The sequence below is a fragment of the Elephas maximus genome, chromosome 4, assembly GCF_024166365.1.
Source record: "Elephas maximus indicus isolate mEleMax1 chromosome 4, mEleMax1 primary haplotype, whole genome shotgun sequence".
NCBI lineage: Eukaryota > Metazoa > Chordata > Mammalia > Proboscidea > Elephantidae > Elephas > Elephas maximus.
In genome coordinates, this window is record NC_064822.1 from 56,515,119 (window position 1) to 56,537,520 (window position 22,402).

The 22,402-nt window shown below is 44.6% G+C and overlaps 1 protein-coding gene across 11 annotated transcripts in view; it reads right to left on the reverse strand.

Annotated features, from left to right (window-relative positions):
* The window catches only part of CACNA1C (calcium voltage-gated channel subunit alpha1 C), an 896,734-nt gene that overhangs the window by 690,170 nt on the left and 184,162 nt on the right, over window positions 1-22,402 (reverse strand). For all 11 annotated transcript variants that reach the window (XM_049885094.1, XM_049885093.1, XM_049885097.1 and 8 more), the window contains exons 2-3: window positions 16,960-17,282; window positions 14,211-14,315 (exon numbers count right to left, since the gene is read on the reverse strand). In XM_049885094.1, the coding sequence (XP_049741051.1) occupies window positions 14,211-14,315; window positions 16,960-17,282 (428 nt within the window). The remainder of the gene's footprint in view (window positions 1-14,210; window positions 14,316-16,959; window positions 17,283-22,402) is intronic.

Sequence of the window (22,402 nt, forward strand, 5' to 3'; positions counted from 1 at the left end):
GCCTGGTGGTGTAGTGGTTAAGTACTATGGCTGCTAACCAAAAGGTCGGCAGTTCAAATCCACCAGGTGCTCCTTGGAAACCCTATGGGGCAGTTCTACTCTGTCCTGCAGGGTCACTATGAGTTGGAATCGACTCAATGGCAACGGATTTGTATTTTTTGGTTTATACACCTTAGGGAGGCCGCACAACAGAGCGGTTAAAAGCACAGATTTAGGCCACACTGCCTAGGCTCTGCTGCTGCATACCTGCGTGCCCCTGGCAAGTTAGTTCATTTCTCAACACCTCAGTTTTCTCATCTGAAAATGGGATGATTAAGCCTCATGGGGCTGTTGAGAGAACTAAAGGAGTTAATATATGTAATACACTTAGAACAGTGCCTGCAATATAAGCATGGGCTGTCGCTATGAGTCACAATTGACTCAACGGCAATGGGTTTGGTGTTTGTTTTTTTTATATGAGTATCGATATTATTGTTCTTATAATTGTTATTAGTTGGAAGGCACTAATCCAACAACTTCAACCATACAGAAACGAGTAAGAACCAGGGCTTCAAACCGATTTGTTCTGGTTCAAATCCTACTGAGAATTTGCATTTCCACCCCAGATATACTGAATCAGAATCGACATTTTACCAAGATCCCCAGGTGGTTCTTATGTATAATAAATTTTGAGAACCACTGCTGTACTAGTAAGGAGCCCTCATGGCACAGTGGTTAAGTGCTCGGCTGCTTGCCAAAAGGTTGGCAGTTCGAACTCATCAGCTGCTCCTTGGGAGAAAGTTATGGCGGTCTGCTTTCATAAAGATTACAGCCTTGGAAACCCTATAAGGCAGTTCTACTCTGTCCTACAGGGTTGCTGTGAGTCGGAATTGACTAGACAGGCAGTGGGTTTGTTTGGGTTTGGCTTTTCTAGTGGTTCTCAGAATGGGTCCCTAACAGCAGCATTAGCATTGCCTGGGAACTTGTCAGAAATGCAAATTCTCAGCAGGGCTTTAGCAGGGCTTTGAACCTGAACATCAGGGGTTCGAAGCCCTGGTAAGAACAAAAGGAATAAAGGTGGGGTAGGGAAAGTGTTCTGAGAAGCCAAAATCAATGTTATAAAATCCATGCATTAAAGCTAATGTACTTTATTCATAAGTGAGCCCCTTAGGTTCTCAATCAGAATCTATTTACTCTTACTCTGCACATAACTATAATGGATTCCGTTATCCAGTCTCCAAGAGCACAGGAGAGAAGGCATAGCAAATTAAAAGGGTTGCTGCTCGAGCAGGCAGACACCCAGCAGTGGTGGTATATGAAAAAACATGCCCAAAACTTTTTTTAGATCATAGTATTCTAGGTCCATTTGGAGGTTCTTTAGCTCTCCCGATGGCTTCACGGTGTTAGAGCAGGTTCAATAATTGAAATTCCTAATGACTGCAGTCCCAGAGAAAAAGGATGAAATATGTTCAGAATTTTTCTTTTAAGGATCCAGGGATTTGTGTTTTACATTCTAGAAAAGCTTTCTTCAAATATACTTAAATTAAAAGGGGTTTGGTACATGAAAGGAGACTCCTGGTCCATTACATAGAATAATGTGAACTTACATGGACCATTTTCCCCCAAAATGAATAAAGACAGATAAAAAAAAAAAAAAAAAGGATCAAGAGCTATCACCACGCTTAGGCTTCAAAGCATCACCTCCTCTTATCCCATCACCGGTAAATGCAGAGCAGACAATGCCTTCTCCTCCCTCTGAAATATTTAGTGAGTAAACACAGCAGTCAAACAACTGCCCCAGGCACTCCGAGGGTTTACAAGGATTAGATTAATCCAAATCTATCCAGAAGCTTGCCATCCAATTTAAATTGTTCCTGATAAGGCCAATGGTGTGGTCGTTTCCTGCACTGGCCTTGCAGCATGTCCTAACCTGCTCACAGCTCTGTCCTTTCTCTAGATGGCACTGGGTTTGAGGGCAAGAGTTTTCTCCTCTGTCTGTGGTTTTAAACCTTTAGGAGCCCTGGTGGTGCACTGGTTAAAGCAGTCAGCTGCTAACCAAAAGGCTTGCAGTTCAAACCCACTAGCCGCTCTGCAGAAGAAAGATGTGGCAGTCTGCTTCTGCAAAGATTTACGCCTTGGAAACCCTATGGGGCAGTTCTACTTTGTCCTATAAGGTCACTATAAGTCAGAATCGACTCAACGGCAGTGGGTATTTCTACATAGTTTGTCAGACTGTGTGGTTTGTGTGTTGCTATGATGCTGGAAGCTATACCACCAGTATTTCAAATGCCATGGTAGACATGTTTCAGCAGAGCTTCCAGACTAAGACAGACTAGGAAGAACGGCCTGGCAATCTACTTTCAAAAATTAGCCAATAAAAACCCTATGGATCACAACAAAATACTGTCCGATAAGGTGCCGGATGATGAACCCCCTAGGTTGGAAGGCACTCAAAACGCACAGTGGCCAACAACAATGGACTTGAGCATACCAGCAATCATGAAGATGGCACAGGACCGGGCCATGTTTCATTCCGTTGTATATGACATTGCCATGAGTTGGAGCCAACTTTAATGGTAACTAACAACAACATTTCTATACAGCAGCATTTACCAAGATGTGTTCCCAGGAATACCATTCCTCAAGATGTCTAGGATGGTATGAGTAGGAAAGATTTTGCACTGTATGCCTGGCCCAGAGTCATGGTGTACCCTCACGCATAGGGAGGGGTTAAGAATGGATACATTGTGTGCATCTACATGACAGTATTTTCCCTTCATAGTTATGATTCATAGGGAAAATTATTCAACTTCAGCTTCAGTGTCCTCACCTGTAAAAAGGGATGATACAGGGTTACTATGACATTTAAATGCATTAACACACACAAACCACTTAGGGTAGCACCTGGAAACAGTAAAAACTCATATACGGTGTCTGTTGTTACCACATTAAAGGCATAGAGAAGTCTTAACATAACTTGTTTCACTGTGGTTACCCCAGTATATACCAAATTTATTTTACAAAACCAGGTTGTTATTGTTTTTGTTTTGTTTTTAATACCTGTAGTGGTCAAGTGCTACAGCTGCTAACCAAAAGGTCAGCAGTTCAAATCCATCAGGCGCTCCTCGGAAACTCTGTGGGGCAGATCTACTCTGTCCTGTAGGGTCGCTATGAGTTGGAATCGACTCAATGGCAGTGGGTTTGGTTTTTGGTTTGGAATGCTTCTACTGAGTGTTTAATCTGAAAACATTTTCATGCCTACCCAACTTGATGTTCACAGCAACCCTACATATTCCAGGGAACTGAGCAAAGAACCCAGTCTGTGGTGCATACAGCCCTGAGTTCAGATTATGGCTCTGCCACTGGCTTACCAAATCTCCCTACTTCTCTTGAGATGCTGTTTCCTTATCTGAAAAAAAGACACAATACCACTGACCTGGCAGGGTTCATTCATTCACTCAACAAATATTTATTGAGTGCCAGAATGTGCCAGCTACTGATCAAGGCACAGGGTATACCGCAGTGAACAAGATGGATTAATTCTCTCCCTTCAAGGAAACAAATAAATAGGTAACAGAATCTACTGTTGTATGCGTTAGAAATGCTGTATGCAAAGCACTGGCAACTGGTGGCCACTCAATAGCGGTAACTATCATGACTAAGCAGGTATTATTACTCCCACTTGCCAGAAGAGGAAACACAAACAGAAAGGTTAAGTGAATTGAATTTAAGGCCACAAAGTCCACGTATCTCTTCCTAGATTAGTGTCTCACAACCCTGGCCCCATAAAAGAATAACCGGGGGAGCTTCTAAGACATATATCCACACTCCTGCCCCACTTGGACCAGTTCAATCAGAACCTCTGAGGGTTAGTCTCACTCAGTAGAACCACTTTCTCAATGCACTGTGTCAAGCTAATCCTCTCATCTAAAAGCAGTTGTTACCAATTGCCAATCTGACACAAAGGGTCCTTGTCTTTTCCTGAGTAAGAATACATGCGAAAGACAAGTTTTATCTTCAGCAAGCTTTATTTTGCTTGAGTCAAGCAAAAGGAGTCAGCGGGGATCTAAGCCTCTCCAAAAGACTGACTTGAAAAGGGAAGCAAGGCTAGGGCTTATATGGGTTCGGAGGAGACAACAGAGTAATGAATATTTAGTGGGCTTCTTTCAAGGGGCGCATACTTCTCAGAATGGCAGTGTATGCTAATTAGGTTGCCCACGCATCTGGAAGCTAAGATGGAACCTGCTGATATTCAAGACAGAGTCCTCTCAGTAGCCCTTGGCATCACTTGATCACTTGAGCTTCGGTACTACATCGCCATCTTTGGAGAGCTAAGGAGGGTTAAACAGTGGTCACACTTCGTTCTTCTCCACAAGCGGAGCCTGTAAAGGAGGAGGGGACTAGAAAAACACTAAGAAGATAGTAATCATGGGTTGTTTCAATCCTATCTCTTGTTGACAGGGTGGGTTCCTGGTTACCCAACTTCTAGATGGTAATCTTTTAACACCTCTTTTGTTCTGCTGCCGGCACAGTTAACCCTATCTGTCTCATGGTCTCTAGCTGCTGCCCCGCACCTTTCTCCCCCTCTAACTGTGCAGCAGGGGACAGCATTAACATACAATGCAGAAGCTATGTGGCTTGTTGCCTGCGATTATCAGTGTATGTTATAACCTAGTATTTCTGCAAAGTGTGCACGTCCGGAACATTAGCATGACACATACAACACAGCAATAATCTCATTTTGTTATGATCATTACTGATGAATGAAAGCCCCATTAAAAAAAAAAAAAAAAAGACTTCTCACTCTCAGGCAAACCTGTTGATGAAAGAAATCACAGCCCACTGCCAGAAGATTAGGGAAACCCAAACTGGCGTTTTTACTCACTTTCCAAGTAGAAGGTCTGACTTGGGGCCACCAGTTACTCTCAGAGCTTGGGGGGCATGATTCAGACTCATCTGTAATTTGTGGTCCTGTAAATGCAAGACCCCACATGGGGCATCTTTAGCCCACCACTACCCAGGAATGGGGGAGCCTCAACTTTACAGGGGCTCAGACACTCCAACTTCCTGAATTATGACTGGGAAAGGGTTGATCCAGGTACATAGAAAAATTATGTGGGAAGGGGCACAGAGTCCCCACAGGCCAACCAGTCCTCTCCCTTTGAGACTCTTCTTTCACCATTAATGCATCCTTGTTTCCCTACCTATGTAATCAGAAAATAAAGGATATTGAGGACAGTGGTAGTTCACTGGTAGAGTTCTTGCCTTGCATGTGAGAGATCCAGGTTCAATTCCCAGCTAATGTATCTTACGTGTAGCCACCACCTATCTGTCAGTAGAGAATTGTTTGTTGCTATGATGCTGCACAGGTTTCAGCGGAGCTTCCAGACTAAGACAGGCTAGGAAGAAAGGTCTGGTGGGTCTACTTCCAAAAGCCAGCCAATGAAAACCCTACAGATCACAATAGTCTGATCTGCAACCAAATCATAGGGATGGCACGAGACTGGGCTGTGTTTCCTTCCATTGTGCATGATTCATCATGAGTCGGGGAAGGTGGGGAGAAGCCTGACTCAGTAACAGCTAACAACAACAGCTTCTACCCAACAACAGCATACATGAGACACACCAATCTTGCTGGATTAGAGTTGCCAGAAAACAAGAGCTTTTTGGTCTCCTCTCCCACCCTTCTGAGGCCTGACATGCCATTGATCCAGATATTTACTCCCAGGCACCGGCCGAGGGCAGTGGCTTTCAGCCTCTAGCTTTGAATTTTAGAGGACAACATACATTTGCCTGCACTAGGCATTGTTCTAAGCATTTTACATTATGCTAAAATCCTTACAATCAGCCTATGACGCAACTCTCATTAGGACTCCAATTTTACAACAATAAATAGAAAAAATTTGACATCCCAATCATTTTCCAAGTCTAGCTCAAGCCCCATGACTTGTAGAAGCCCCCTCTGATGACCCCATTACTCTTGAATTCTCTATTCTCAGAGCTCCTAAAGAGGAAAAAAGCTCAGCCCAAAGGCTAGTCCTTTTCTGGCTTCTTTTCCTTCCCTCCCCATCTTCGCTTAAAGGCTGGCTCTTGCTTCAGAAAGTACACAGCACAAGGTCAAATGCCAAATATATTCTCTTAATATTTCAATTTAAGCCAAGTCTTTGTGGACTTCAGGGTCTGAAGAGAACTGGGAGTTTTCCATACACAATGAGTTCTCTCTGCTTGCAAAGGTTGTTCAACAGACATCATATAATTTACCTACTGGGTAACAGCTCTTGGTAAACAGGTTTACAGTTGCCGTATTATAAATGATATACTCCAGGTAGGTGGCATTGCCAAGAACAAGACTGTGAATAATAAAGAAAGAAACGTCATATCATCAACCAGTCCAGATTTCGTTACGCTTCACTAGCACGAGGAAAAGATAACAAAGATGATTGATTCTGGTGGAAAAGTATATGTTAGTTGGAGCATAAAACAAACAGACTTTTATTTAAATGATGAGAGAAAGATTTTTAAAATCTATTCTGGAATACTTTTCATCGCTTTAGAAAGAGAAGAAAGTGAAGTGCTAGAAAAATAAATGGGAATTATATTAAACAGGTGGGAGAAAGGAAAGGGTTTGCAAGAGAATGGATAGAAGCCGACGAGATTTCAAGAGAAACTGTGAGCAGGCGCAGATGTGAATTTGCAAGTGTGTGTGAAAAGAAGTATCTGTTCTAATTCTGTGACAGTGTGAGGGTGCTTTGCTAAATAGATTATTCTTGAACCCAATAGAGTGGGAAACCTTTCAGCAGTTGATATGTCTCATCTTTCTGTTTGGATCCTAGAGAGAGTGCTTGTGGGTAGACAGAAGACGACTGGGGATCCACTCACACAACGGTGAACACCGTGATCGCCCCCATCAGAATCACCGGGGGAGCATGTTAAAAATGAAGACTCCTGGGGCCTACTCCAGACTCACAGAATAGGAATCTCTGGGGACAGGACCTGGGAATCTGCATTTAGTCAACTCTCCATACAATTCCTATGTCGCTGAGGTTTGAGAACCACTGTTGTAGGTGGATCATCATCCCTCCTTTGCTATTTATTGCTCAGAACAGGGCTCTGAAACATCACTTAAACAAAAAAAAAAAAGCTATGAAAGTAATGGAATTCTCAAGATTCATTTCAGGGGTACTTAAGTGACTTGGGAAGCCAAGTCTGGCATGACAAGGGGACTGTTTTGGTCATTGAACTTCAATAAACCGTCATTATATACTTACTATTTCAGGGCCCAGGGCTAGGTAAAGCTACAAATGCAGATCAGCACCCCCTCCTTCTAAGCCCTAAACTCAGCTCTTCTCACAAGCAGACCAATCTTCTTGTTAGCAGCCTTAGTGTGCCATGAAGACAAGCTTGGAATTACCAACCAGTCCCTCTTTTATATTTTTTAACTCTCTCTTTCCTTAGCTTCTAAGACTTCATTCTGCAATTCCCCTCCTACTGCTCAGGTCAAACCTTCCTGGTGTTCTTTATTGGCTCCTTGTCCTCTACCCACTCTGTAAACGTTGTTGCCCTCCAGGGTTCCAGCCTTGACTTCCAACTCCTCCAGTTCCATCCTGTCCCTGATGCTCTGATCCAAACCTATGGCTTCTTCTTCTAGCTATACTCCAATTATCCCCAAGGCTCTATCTTTAGCATGAATGGACTCCTGAACTCCAGGCTCATATCTACTGTAGGACATCTCCATCTGCACATTCCATGGGCTTCTCGCTTAACCAATCCCAATTGTGCCCATCATTCCTTTTCCCTTAAATGTGCCCCATTTTCTGAAGTCCTTCTTCTGGCTAATGGCACTTAGCTACAAGCACTACCATCCTGGGAGTCAGCTCTCTCCTTCATTCCCAATATCCAAGTGACATCAAGTCCAGGCAAGTTTACCTCTTAAATCTATCACCCGCTCTGTATCTCTATTGTCACTATCACCTGGACTTCTGCAAAGTTTCCTTTTCTCCTCACAAAAAGTGAGGTCTCCCTCCAAGCCACCCTCCCCACACTGCAAGAGCATTCTTCCTAAAATACACCTGTGGACCCAGTGTTTCCCTGCTCTTAAAACCTCAGGGTCTTCTCAACACCTGCAGTTAAGTCCAATTATTGACATGGGCCATGAAGCCTCCATCATCTGGTCCTTCTCACCTACCTGTAACCAGCACTCCCCCTCTAATATCGTAATGAGCGTAATCACAGGGCATTTGTATATGTGCATATCTCAGCCTGAAATGTCTTATTAGGCCCAGAAATCACCTCCTAATTAGGAGATGCAGTTCCATATGTCTTCCCATGTGAAGTTTTCAATAGCCCCTCTCTCCCCACTAAGCATAATGGATCAATCCTTCCTCCCTGCCACCCTGACCTCTTTTAAGATTTTTTACTATTTGTAAACATCTGCTTTTATGTTTAGCTTCCCTATTAGACAAGGGTCTGCCCCTTGAACCATCCCAAACATAGTGCCTGCCTCATCTACGGACATTTGTCAAATGACTAAAGAAGCAAAAAATGGACCAGAGGAAGGAAAGGCTAGAGGTAGAATATCAGGAAGGAAGGTATTATAATAATCCAGGCAAAAGGCAATGAGGGCCTGGGTTAGGATGATGAGGATGACAATGACAACAACTATAATAATACTAACACAGCTCTTACTACGGCACTCTTCTAAGAGCTTTACATATTCTGACTCATTTAACCCTCACAGCCACTTTATAAAATAGGTATGGTAACAGTCATGACTGTTATTCCCATTTTATAGATGAAGAAACTAAGGCACAGAACATTTAAACAAGTGGCTTTGAGAACAGAAAGGAGGCCAAATGCAATATACTGCCAATTGTAATCTCCATGTCTTGATTCCTGCTCAGATGAGCACAGTAAAGGGAAGATGTTAAAGGAGACCCTGTATGACAACCAGAACAGCAATGTCATTGATCAAGCCAAGGGCAAAGAAGAGGGGCAGCATTTGTTTAGGACTTATTTTGCTTTCTTTTGGGGACAGAGTTGTGTGATGGGAGAGATGATGAGTTCTATTTGAGGCTTGTTTGTTTGAGGTATCTGCAAGACATCCTGGAACATATAACTATATGCCAAGACTTTGCTTGGCACTTCATGGTCGTTGCCTCCCTTGCTTTTGCCCAGAACCCTCTGAGGCAATGTCACCTCCCCTTTACATATGAGGAAGCTGAGGTACAGAAAGGCTAAATAACTTTTACTTAAAATTCACAACTATGAAGTGGTGAAGCCAGGATTTGAACACAGGTCTGTCTGATCCAAATTTTTCTCTAAGAGGCCAGTGGTTTCCAAACCTGACTGATATTTAGCATCCCATGAGGAATGTTTAAATGCTTATTCCTAGGCCTTCCCCCGGAACTACTGATTCTGATTCAAGGCTCTGGAGTCTGCATGGTTTAAGCTCTGCATCTTTATAATGATAAAGCAGATAACAAGAGCTGCTACGCTGGTCCAAAGAAGGGACCTCTCTAATCAGGAAATACTAGACTGGGGCTTTGGAAAGAACTTATAGTTGGAGATGTAAATCTGGGAACAAGTTACCTAGAAAAGGTACTTGAAATTGTGGAAGTAGATGTATTCACCAAGGAGAAACTAGAGAAAAAGAAGATATGAGGGCCCAGGATAGAACCCTGGTACTTCCCGTAGAGGCAGGATAAGAAACTAGAAGAAGCAGAAAAGCAAGGGTAAGAGAGATAGGAGGAGACCTACCATATTTTTTACCCAAATAACGCAAGCCTTCTACGTTTGTTTGCCAACCGCGCCCTGTCCCTGCGAGGTATTTTCATAAGTGCCACTACGCCAATATTTTTTACATATTGCTGTAAAAATAATTAGCATAGCACATTTATGAAAATACCTCGCAGGGGGAAGGCGTGGTTGGCAAACAAACATAGAAGGCATGCATTGTTTGTGTAAAATATGGTAATAGTAACTATGTCCCTGTCTTACAGATCTAGTGCTGCTATAACAGAAATACCATAAGTGGATGGCTTTAACAAACAGAAGTTTATTCTCTTACAGTCTAGGAGATTAGAAGTCCAAATTCAGGGTGCCAACTCCAGGCAAAGGCTTTCTCTCTTCATTGACTCTAGGGGAAAGGTTCTTGTCATCAATCATCCCCTTGTCTAGGAGCTTCTCTGCACAGGAACCCCAGGTCCAAAGGTCAAGCTCTACTCCTCGTGCTGCTTTCTTGGGTATTAGGTTCCCCTGTCTTTCTGCTAGCTTCTGTCCTTTACATCTCAAAAGAGATTGACTTAAAACACAATCTAATCTTGTAGATTGAGTCCTGCCACATTAACATAACCGCCTCTAATCTTGCCTCATTAACATCATAAAGGTTAGGATTTACAACAAATAGAAAAACTGCATCAGATGACAAAATGTTGGACAGCCACACAATCATGGCCTGGCCAATCTGACACATATTTTGGGGGACAAAATTCAATTCATAACAGTTCCAGAAGCCAAGGAGTGAAAGAGTATTGAGAAGGGTGTGTTTGACAGCATAAGATGTGGCAAAGAGGATAAGGAAGAAAAGGACACAGACCACAACACTCATACTGGTTATCTCCATGGAGCAGGAAAATATCCTGATCTATTAGCTGATGTGGAAACACTGGTGGTGTAGTGGTTAAGAGCTATGGCTACTAACCAAAAGGTCAGCAGTTCAAATCCACCAGGTGCTCTTTGGAACCCTATGGGGCAGTTCCACTCTGTCCCACAGGAATCAACTCGACAGCAATGGGTTTGTTTTTTTGGTTTATTAGCTGATGTGGGGTTTTGTTTGTTTAGGGGCTTTCTTAATATTCCTTGACCACCACCCTCCTTATTCAGTCAGTGGCATTCATTACCCAGGGAAGGTGTGGCAATAAAGAATGCAGAGGAGAACACTCGGATCCTAGGCTTCTGGGTTAAGGAAACCTAAGTCAGGGCATCAACAACAGTCTGAAAGACGCTAAGAAGTTGCCTTTGAATTGATTCTGACTCATGGTGACGCCATGTGTGTCAGAATAAAACTGTGTTCCATAAGGCTGTCAATGGCTGATTTTTTTCAGAAGTAGATTGACAGGCCTTTCTTCCAAGGCACCTCTGGGTGGACTCAAACCTCCAACCTTTCAGTTAGTTGCTTAGTGTGTTAACTGTTTGTACCACCCAGGAACTCCTAGAAGACCTTAGTAGTAGTCTGTGGGGCTACCCTGTCCCTAACAAAGGTCCCATGACAGCATGTACAGTAGAAGCAGAGAGGAAGCAAAAATGGGTTAAACCCTAGGGTATGTCCTTGAGAAGGGATCCTGAAATTTGCACATGCCTCTACTGCCCAGCCCCAGAAGTGGCTGAAGATCCAGAGCTGGCTAGGGAACAAGTGACCATACTACCTGAACAAATCAAAGACCAAGGCCCTACTAGAAGGGCATTATACCATTTCAGCAGTGCGGAGCAACCATTTCAGGAACAATGTGGTCCCTCTGACCCATAATAGAAGGCCCTGGGGAAGTCCTCAGAACCCCAGGGAAAGGGCTGAGAGCCCTGAATTTACAGAGATTAAGTTTAGGCCACCTGGCAAAATAGAGTATGAAAACTGACATTATGTTCAGTTATAGGGAAGCAAAAAAAAAAAAAGTTACAGTTCTTTCCTACCTGAGTTTGACAACTGAGATTCATAACTGTTACATTCTGGAGACCAATTTCCTTAAAATGAAAGGAATGGTGGATAGAGAGCAAGGAGCTGAGGAGTGAACAAAATGAACTGACAGCAGCAACAAGTTGTAGGCTACTCTTTCAAAAATAATAATAATTTACATATCATTAATTTACATATACACATATATACACACATACACAGAGACACACACATATACACATCTATATATAGTCATCAAAGGAAGTCAGAGATAGAGCTAGAAGAAATGAGGAAAGTGTGTTTTCAAGATGGAGGAAATTTGAGCATGCTTACTTAATTTTTAGCAAGTCACCGCCCAACACACAACCTTTTGCTTGAAAGAGGTAAGAATTGTCCTCGGACCTAAAGCCCTGTTCCAAATTCCCCATGCTCTCTCCTGTGCTCTGCAAATACATAGTGTGACATCACCAACAAAGTTCACTGGTTGCCCCCACTGCCTCTCTTTTTCCATCTCTCTAACCTTGCACTTTGTTTTGAAAGAATAGAGGAGCAACAAGCAATAGAAGCCTGATGATGGAAGACCTTGGGAAGCCTGGGTTTGCATGCTGCTGTTACCCTTTTAAAAATATATATATGTATTGAGGTATAATTTATGTACCATAAAATCCACTCATTTCAAGTACACAGTTCAATGATTTTTAGTAAACTTACATAGTTGTGCAACCATCACCACAATCTAGTTTTAAAACACTTCCCTCACTCCATGGTGTGATTAAAAAAAAAGAAAACGCTGTCCCTCCAGTGTTATCTGTATCTGGCAACCGCCACTCCAGCTCTAGAATACGTCCAATGTGAAGTCTTGCTCTCTCCCACCAGTCTGCCACCACCCTGAGGTACAGGGCTACAGGATCTCAGCCAGCGCAGGGTTTCCCTAGTCCTCCTCAGCTCCCCAAGCAGCATTACGAATCCTCCTGGGAACCCTGGGGTCAGGGTGCTGTTATGTGGCCATCTCTGGGGCCTACAATAAAATCAAGTTCCTCTTCTCACTTTCTGTCCTCCTTCGGCCTAGAATGTACTGTGTACCCAAAACTGGCTTAGAAACAAGAAGTGAGTTCTATTTGTAACCAGAACGCCTTAAAAAAAAAAAAAATCCAATTAAGTGTAGAGCTGCAAGGGGTTTAGGGAGGACCAGCAGTGGGGGCAGGAAGAGGAGAAAAAAACCAATAGAAGGAGTGGCTGCTTTTCCAGGGACCATTTGTGAGACACTTTTGCTTATGTTTATTTTGACACAGTCAAGATTTCTTGCCTGTTAAGAGACAAGGTCATGCCTCAGAGGGCCCCACGGACTTCAGCTAATGCTCTGCCTGCAGAGTCCAGCCGTGTCATTGCTCAGCGCTCGCTGGTCCAGCTTTGGAACCTGTCCCCAACACGCGGCCCCAAGCTGAGCCATAAGACACAGCTGCCAGCACGTACTGAACACCTTACCCAATGTAGATCTGCAGCTAATTTTAAAAAAATGGGAAAATGGCGGAAAAGTTTAAAGTGTGCATCAGATTTATTTGTTGAAGAGGCCAGAGGAAATGTCAAAGGTTCAAAGGCCAAAAAAAAAAAAAAAAACACCCGTAACAGCATTAGCAACTGGCAACTGTGGAAAGGAGAATTCTGGAACCCTCCGGCTTCTTTTAAAAGTGATCTCATCAAACAGTCCAATCTCACTAATTAGGGGACGTTGCCAGAGAGAGGGGAAAAATGGTGGCTTTGGTGACTGAACACGCTTTGTGGAAGTCACATGAAAAGTAATGGTGTCTTTGCAGAGGAAGGGGAGAGACAGGATCTTCCTACAGGCCTACAGCAGAGGCATCCCAGAGTGCCCCAGTTTTGCCAATTGCATTCCAGAGCTCTTTTCCTCACATGCCCAGACGGAGCAAAGGCCTTTGTAATGACTTCACACTCAGCCAAAAGTAAACACACCCTCCACTTTTTCCATGGACAAATCCTAACCCCCAATTGCCAACGTTGGCCTCCCAACAACCCAAACGAAAAGCCACCTTTCCCAAGAAAATGAAACCTTTTTAACTAAATAATCCATCTTGGCTTCAAAAGCAAACTTTCCTAAAAGCTTCCTAGAAATTATTTATCACGCAGCAATGCTGCAGGTCACCTGAGCAGGCCCCGCCAATGGAAAGAAAGAACTTAAAATAAATACAACAAATGATCCAAGAATAAAAGCTCGCGCCTGCAGACACCTGCACATGGGACTCACACAGCACATCTGGTAGCCCTCACAGGATTTGCGACTGTAAACGCTCACACACTCACACTCACACACACCCAGAGCTCACTACCAGCGAATTAGAATATTCTTTCTGCAAACCGGCTGTGATAAGACAGGTACTGATTTGAATAAATAGCAAAATAGCACTCAAGGTTGGAGCTCTGCAGTGCTTTTGTACATGTCACAGGCGCTTCTTACTTCCCTTTCACATTCCAACTTGAATCCACGTGATTCTTGCCAAGTCTCTGTTAGATAAGAAAAGCAGCAGCTCAGGGAAGGTGGACTTACCAGGTTGGAATTGGTGGCGTTGGAATCATCTTCTGGAAAGGGAATATAGATCGCTAAGGCCACACAATTGGCAAAAATAGTCAGTAAAATAATTATTTCAAATGGTCTGAGGAAAGGAATTAAGGAAGTTAATGCCGTAGAAAGCATAAGTGAAACAAACATCCATCTATACGTGTTCTCAAAAATGAATCAAAGATTCATAAGAATTTTGTTTAAACAATGCATTCCAAACCCCTTGTATTCTGAAAAGAAACATATGCCTTTTTAAGTGCTTCTCGTGGGCCCCCGCCAAAATTTTTCCTAATATGTCAAAAGCAGTGGAGGCCAGTCGCGTGCCAGAGTAAACACAGATTTCTAAAACCTTTTTTTTTCCCTTCTTTTATTTATTTAGATTGCATTTGACTTCATCTTCCCTCATGTGTATTTGGAGTTGCTTTTAAAGAGCAGTGACTGTCTCAGACAGGACTCACCGCCCCAGGCACCCCTTTCCTCATGGCTTACACACCTACCCCCTGGAGACTCAAATAGGCAGGCTCGGAACTGGACAGACAGGAGGGAGATTTGATTTTTAATCTTTTTCACTGAAGTTGGGAGGTTTGGGTTTTAATCTTTTAAATTGAAGTTTCAAATGTTGTTTTATTTTTGTTTTTCTCCCTTATCCTCCAACAGCTTCCAGAGAACCTGAAGACAGGCTGGGGCTCCGGATACCTGAGAGCATGGTGGGATGGGTACTGTGTATTTCAAGTAGGACAGCTGTCTCTCCTTTAAGGCACAGTTTCACAGAGAAGATGTGAAATCTCTTCAGTCTGTGGAAACACTGCCTTCAGTGGGCAACATTTAAGTTCTAGGTCCTCTTGACTTTTCCCTTGATATTTGCTGGATCAGGAAGGACATCCTGGGGCTCACTCACCATCGGCAGTCCACTCAGGGAGGTTCCCACGCCCTGATTACTTTACCGAAATACCAAGAAGGATACATTCATAAGAGAAAAATGAGCTAATGTGATAATACCCCTTCCAATGAGAACCACCCCACGCCCACAATTGAAGACAATAAAGGGGAAATTTCAATGGAAGGGCCAGTGTATACTCTCCAAGCTCCATTCACCCCTCAGTGTCAAGTTTCCAGCCTAGTATGTGAAGTCTAACAAGAGGAGGAAAAGAGGTTTGAACCCATTCTGGTTCAAACCCCTGCTGAGAACTTATGTTTCTAACAAGTTCCCAGGTGATGCTAATGCTGCTGGTTATACATAAGAATCACCTGGGGATCTTGCTAAACTGTTGATTCTGATTCAGTATATCTGGGGTGGAAATGCAAATTCTCAGCAGAGGTTCAAACCAGAACGAACTGGTTCAAAGCCCTATTCCAGAGAAACCTGTACTCACAAAGTTAATGAGTTTCGAATCACAAAGAGACCTCACAGATCACTAAGTCCAAACCTCTGTAGCTAAGACAGCCTGAGAAACTTCTCCAGTGCCCCACAGTGAGTTAATGATCAGCCAGGACAAGAACCCAGATTCACTGACCACCAGGTCCAGTGCTCACACCTCTGCAATAGACTGCCTCCTGCGTGTTAGCAGGACAAGCCTGGGCCAGTGTCACAAAATTCTGCAACTAGAAGGAATCTTGGTGATTAGCTAGTTCAGAGCTTCCTAACTGGTGTTCTAGTTACTGAGCCCCCTCAGCCCTATGGGTCTCCCTAAAGATCCACTCACCCAGCATGCCACATGGAAGTTATCATTTTCTGTGTGCTTTGATATCAAAAGATGGCATGCAATAGACCTGTCTAACCTTCCACCTCAACAGACGTAGAAAGTTAAAAACCTCTAAAGGATCCCAAGCTGGTAAATAGCAAAGCCAAGACAAGACCAGAACCCAGGCCTACTGATTTATCCCAAGGAACAACCGGTGGATTTCAACTGCCAATCTTTTGGTTAGGAGCCGAGTTCTTAACCACTAAGGGGTCTGTAATTCCACAGTGAGAGCCCGACCCTTCAAAGCCATTTTCTCTGAAGGACCCATTCACAGTTTCTGTAGGTACAAAGTGGATCTATGATGAAAACTTCAGTCACTGTTCTCAACTTTGGCAGTGCATTAGAATCACCTGAAGAGTTTAAAATCTATGCTGTCTGAGCCCTTCCCTAGAGAATCTACATTAATTGGTCTTGGGGAGAGCCAGGCATCTGTATTTTCTTTAAACATTCCAAGTGATTCTAATATGCAGCCAAGGTTGAAATCCAATGTTCTAGACCCTTGAGCTAAGAGCCAAGTCACTGACCACTGTCCTCTTGCATCTCTGGGAGCCCTTCACCCTAGAGAGAGATGAGGTCATGAAACTATCCTGGTGCCACAACACAGGAGGGGAAAGACTGTTATAAAGTGGCTTGGAATCACTGTTAGCCCAATCATACATGTAGGTTCCTGGGTAGGCTCAGCTGGGTGCAGTGATATTTTATAATCTCTAAGGCTTGTTTTCTCAAGCGTTGCCTCCTACATGAAAATGATGCCTGGGAAGCTGTTAAACAAGCAGATTCCTGGGCCTTTCCCCAGAGGTTCTGATTCATCAAGTCTGGGGTAGGGCCTAAACTTTGCACTTAACAGTACTCCAGGGATGCAAATGCAGTGGGCAGAGAAACCAGTCTGCAGGTTCAGACTGCCAACATAGCCCACTACCTGATAAGCCTTGGAGGGCTGCCCCATACCCCGGTACTCCTAGGAGCACCCTGCCCAGCCCAAAGCTCAAAGGATATTTCCATTCAACGATGCTGATGCACGCCCTCCGGATGGGGTTCTTCAGAGTCAGGCAGAGCAGGGCACGGGGCGGGCGTGTGGCGGTTGTGCTGCCCTGCTTCTTGGGTTTGCCATACTGTTGCCGCTTCCGCTGCGTGGAACTGACTGTGGAGATGGTCGCGTTGCCAGCGCTGCCCATCAGCTTGGCCTGCCGGGCCGCATCAATGGCCGCCTGCCAGGACAGGGCCGCCCCTGGGGTGGGGATATGCTCAGGGGCTAGCCCTGCAGCCGCGTTGGCATTCATGTTGGCATGAGCTGGGCGTGGGCTCCCATAGTTGGAACCTGCATGAAGCGAGGACAGAGGACAACAGTTACTGGAGAGAATACGGGTGAGCTTGCAACAAGCTCTGGATCGCAGACTCGCAATTTTTTTTAAATCTTATTTCAAGATATTGTAGAAGCTGAAGAGGTGGCACACTGGAAAAACCAGTGTGTGATGCAGAGGAGACAGTCAGGAAATATGTAATAGTCCTAATTCAGCCTTGCTCATGTGATGAGCAAGTGATGCCCCCTCCCCGAGCCACTCTGCCTCCTTTTCGGGGGACAAGAGATCAGATGTATGCATTACAGCATGTATAGGCCTTAGACACATGGTGATAGTGAGAAAAGGAAGATGCAGAATAAGTATACAATGTAAATTACATATTTAAAAGAACACATACAAATAAAAAGATATTCATTAAATAGAATAGAATGATTGCTTAAGTAAGGCGATGTCATGGATTGAATTTTGTTCCACCAAAATACGTGTCAACTTGGCTAGGATATGATTCCCAGTATTGTGTGACTGCCCACCATTTTGTCATCTGATGTGATTTTCCTATGTGTTGTAATCCTACCTCTATGATATTAACGAGGCAGGATTAGAGACAGCTATGTTAACGAGGCAGGACTCAATCTACAAGGTTAGGTTATGTCTTAAATCAATCTCTTTTGAGACATAAAAGAGAGACGTGAGCAGAGAGACATGGGGACCTCAGGCTACCAAGCAAGAGGAGCCAGGAGTGCGCACATTCTTCGGACCTGGGGTACCTGCGATGAGAAGGCCCTAGGCCAGGGGAAGATTGATAACAATGACCTTCCTTCGGAGCTAACAGAGAAAGAAAGCCTTCCCCTGGAGCTGGTGCCCTGAATTCAGACTTTTAGCCTACTAAACTGTGAGAGAATAATTTCTTTTTGTTAAAGCCATCTGGTTGTGGTATTTCTGTTATAGCAGCACTAGATGACTAAGACAGTTGAGGAGGAGGAAAACTGCAGAAGGATATGAAGATCAAGGAGATGAATGAATGAGAGGCCATTGTAGGAATCAATGATGATAAATGCACCGTAAATTGAAGAGTATGATTTACTTAACTCTGTGCACCTAAATTTCAAGAAACAAAAATAAATATAAAAAATGAGGGGGTTGGAACAAGGTAAGATCACATCCAGGTACCACAAACTCATCTGGGTGTTAAGCGTTGGTTAAACAGCAGGAGGTAGGGAGGCTATGATGGCTTTAAGACATGTCAGACAATTCTCTGACACCCCTCATTGAAAAGTAGGATCTATGCCCCCTCTCTTAAAATGGGATGGGCTTTTGGTGGGTGTTTTGACTTCCAAGGCTAGGTTCAAAAGAAAAAAACAAGGCAATGCTGCTCCCACCTGACTCTCCTGGTATGCTCACTCTGGGGGAAGTAAGCTACCAGGTAAAACAACCTGACAGCCCTGAGGCCGCCATGCTGTGAGGAAGGCCAAACTAGCCTATAGGAGGAGACCATGTGGAGAGAGTAAACAACTCAGCCAGTTCCCAGCTGCTGCAGTAACCATCTGACTGCAACCTCAAGAGAGACCCCAAGGTACAATTGCCCAGTTGAGCCCTTCTCAAATTTCTGACCCACAGAAACTGAGAGACAATGTTTGCTGTCATTGTAAGTCACCATGTTTTGAGGTGATTTATTACACAGCATTAGATCTACATGAAGGAGCTGTGTGTGGCAGGGTTTGACAGGGTGGGAATAGAGGGCCATTGTCAGGAAGGAACCCTATGGAACCAGTGCGATCCAGAGGGGCTGACCTGAGCAGGCGGCTCTGTATGGTCTGGTTTAAAGGAATTAAAGCTTTCAAGACCGTGGGCACATCCCTAAGAAACTACGTGTACTTGGTGAACAGTCCTCAGTCTGTCAGGCCAACACCTCGCTCTAGAATCCTGTGATGTTTACCAGGTGATCCATTTAGCATGAACCTGAACCCACACCTGAACCTCCCTGGACAGGTACTTGATCTTGAGACCTGGCACCACTAGTCAACTGGCCAGGTGCAGCAAGATCAAGAGAAGCCACAGAGCCTGGGGTGTTACTGTGGGAAGTGGTTACTCCCCAGGTTTCTTCCTGAAAGTGTCCCTCTACCTACCCTACCAACACCTGGATGCTACTTCCAGGGAATGTGGCTAGAGCACCCAGACCATTTGCAAGTATGTCACTTCTGAGCCCACTCAAAATGACTTCCTTCTCTGCTGAGTGTATGCAAGGTTTTCCCTAGGAAACTGCCAGGTTCAGAAAAAGCTACCTTCCCTTTCTTCACCTGCACCTCACTAGTGTACAGATGAACCCTTGGAGCCCCTCCCAGTCACATCCCCAACACTTATCCTGGGATTATTCTTCCACATTTGACCTTCAAGATAACTCTGCTCCCTGTGTGACCTGCTGTCTAGAACTTTCTGCTCCCACCTCCACTCCCGTCCCCCATAGGGATCAGTTTAGAAAGAAGCACATAACCCAGCTTAGCCAATGAGAACACTGACAGACTCTAACAACCTCACTGGACTCCTGCATCCAGCCAGGCCTGAAGCTAGCCCCACTCAGAGCTTTCCTGTTACATTACATAAGCAACTTAAACTCAGGCTAATTTGAATTGGGTTTCTGTCCCTTGCAACCAAATAAGACCTGACTAATATGTTTGCCTTATGCCACAAAGCTTGTACCTGGCTGGGCTGTCATTTGAATGTACTTCTGGCTTGATTCCAAACTCTATGTCCTTTCCAGCACACCAGCGACACACAGTAAGTTTCAACTCTTATGCCAATTGATAGATACAGCTATCCAAAACGCTGTATGTACAGGAGGGAGGCATTTCTGAGTACAACACGAAAGCGTATAATGATAGATTAGTGATGCCTGCCATGGGCACAGAGGGTGGGGAATGGTATCACAGATGCCACATATTTACCACCCCTGTATGATACTAAGATGAGCACATCAGGTCTTCTTTGGTACCTGCTGGTCAGCTGCCTTCTTGTCCCATGACAGTTGCCTCCTGCACTATTACCATCTGGTCCCAACAGCCCCACTCCCAGTCCCCACCCCACTGCTATGTCCAACTCATGACTCTATTCTAAACAGGACAGTGACTCACACCTCACCATATATTCCCTCCACCTTCCTCCTTTCCTCTGCCCCAGCTGCTCCAGGCAGCTGCCTCACCCCCAACAGTAAACAGCATGTTAACCAGAACATGAGGACCTACAGAACCCAACCCTTCCTATGAGAAGTCTCATCTCTCACATACCTTGTCACTGTCCTCCTGCACTGACTGTGGGGATCCTAAGCCACAAGGGAGGAAGGCCCCAATAAGGCTGGGCCCTTACCCTTTCCTATAAGACCCTGAGGAAAACATGAGAAGAGGGAATCTGAATTAATAATGACAAAATAAGAGTGTTTTGCAGGCACCTGAAGCACAAGGACTGCTTTAATAACTAGCAAGCACGAATATCTCCATTTTACACATAAGAAAACAAAGGAACATATGACTCATTAAAGGTCACAAAGTGAGACAATGGAAGATTTCTGCAGCAAGCACAGGACTCACAGCTAACTGCTAGACTACACTCCCGCCTCCACAGATCTCTCTTACACATACACACACACACACCCCACATGCATACACATGTGTATGCTCACATAGGGGGCAAAAAAACACAAACACACACCTCCTACTGAGTTTTATGGGGCTTGAGCTTGCAAAAGGGTTGCATTTCTGACACCAATAGCATTCTTTATGCTGAATGTGATCTTCCCGTGACAGCATACACTACACTACCAGGCCCTTTATTAACCCTCAGGGCACCTCAGAGATGAATGAAAGTGGAAAGTGTCACTGTTTCTGTTTGTTGCATTGGAGTGACCAAGTCCAAAGTGGCCTAATCTCATGTTTTATTCGGTTCACCAGAGAAGACTGAAACACTAATTTCACTCCATTCAATCTGTGGTATATAATTTTTCCTTCCTAGACTCCCTGTCTGGCACTGACAAAACTTATTAGACTCTATTTCAGCTCCTGTACTAACTTTTCCTCTTCCCTCACAGATCCGCCATCAGCCATGTCCACTGTTGGCAGCCCAATTCTCTACTCATGACAAGCCCTCAACACTGCATACTTTCCTGAGATTTATTGCTGCTATGGTTAGCTGTCATTAAGTCAACCCCAGACTCATGGCATCCCCATGCATGAGGTAATCAGACCTTTGTGGTCCATAGGGTCTTCACTGGCTGATTTTTTAGAAGTAGGTCTCCTGTTCTTTCTTCCTGGTCTAGCTTAGTCTGGAAGCTCTGCTGAAACCTATTCAGCATCGTAGCAACACACAAGCCTCTACCGACAGACAGGTGGTGGGTGCACATGAGGTATGATGTCTGGGAATTGAACCTACTTCTCCCACATGGAAGGTGAGAATTGTACCACTGAACCACCACTGTCCCCACTCCCTAGAATCACTGTCTTCAAACCCTAATCTTTTCACTCACCCCCACCCTGTCCTTAATCCTCTTCTCCCATACCACTTGCTAGTTCCAGGAACCAAGTGGTCCCAGGCGTTTCTGAACCACACTTAGGCAGCAGGCAGGAAACACCAGGCATGAGAACATATCGACCTCCTCAGGAAGACTATGTATCAAGTGCACCTGTGTGTCCTCAAGCGTTGGGACAAAGACTTCAGATGCCTGCTCCCTCCACAGAGCCAAGAGGTAGTTCTGAAAACCATGTCTTTGGTAGGCTGACTCCTGAGCCACTCCACTTCATGGGGGGCCTTATGAGCCATTCCCAGAGCACAGGGCCCTCTCTGGAGCACACCATCTGGAGAAAGCACATGTGAAAAGGCACGTGGGGGGAAATGGAATGTCAACCTCTCCCTAGCCAAAGGACAAGAAAACAACCTTCAGTATTTTGGTCCTGGCAGCTCTGAGCATGGCTCCAGCCCTGTAACATGACTAAGGGCACTGCCACAGTAAACACAACCAGAGAGCCACTCACAGGTAGGACAGGCGTGGCCTCGCAGACAGGTGTGGCCTCGCAGACAGGTGTGCCTGCCGCTAGGGCTGCAGCTGAGCCTCCCCTTCTCCATGAAATTTTCCCCCACAAGATACTCTCCC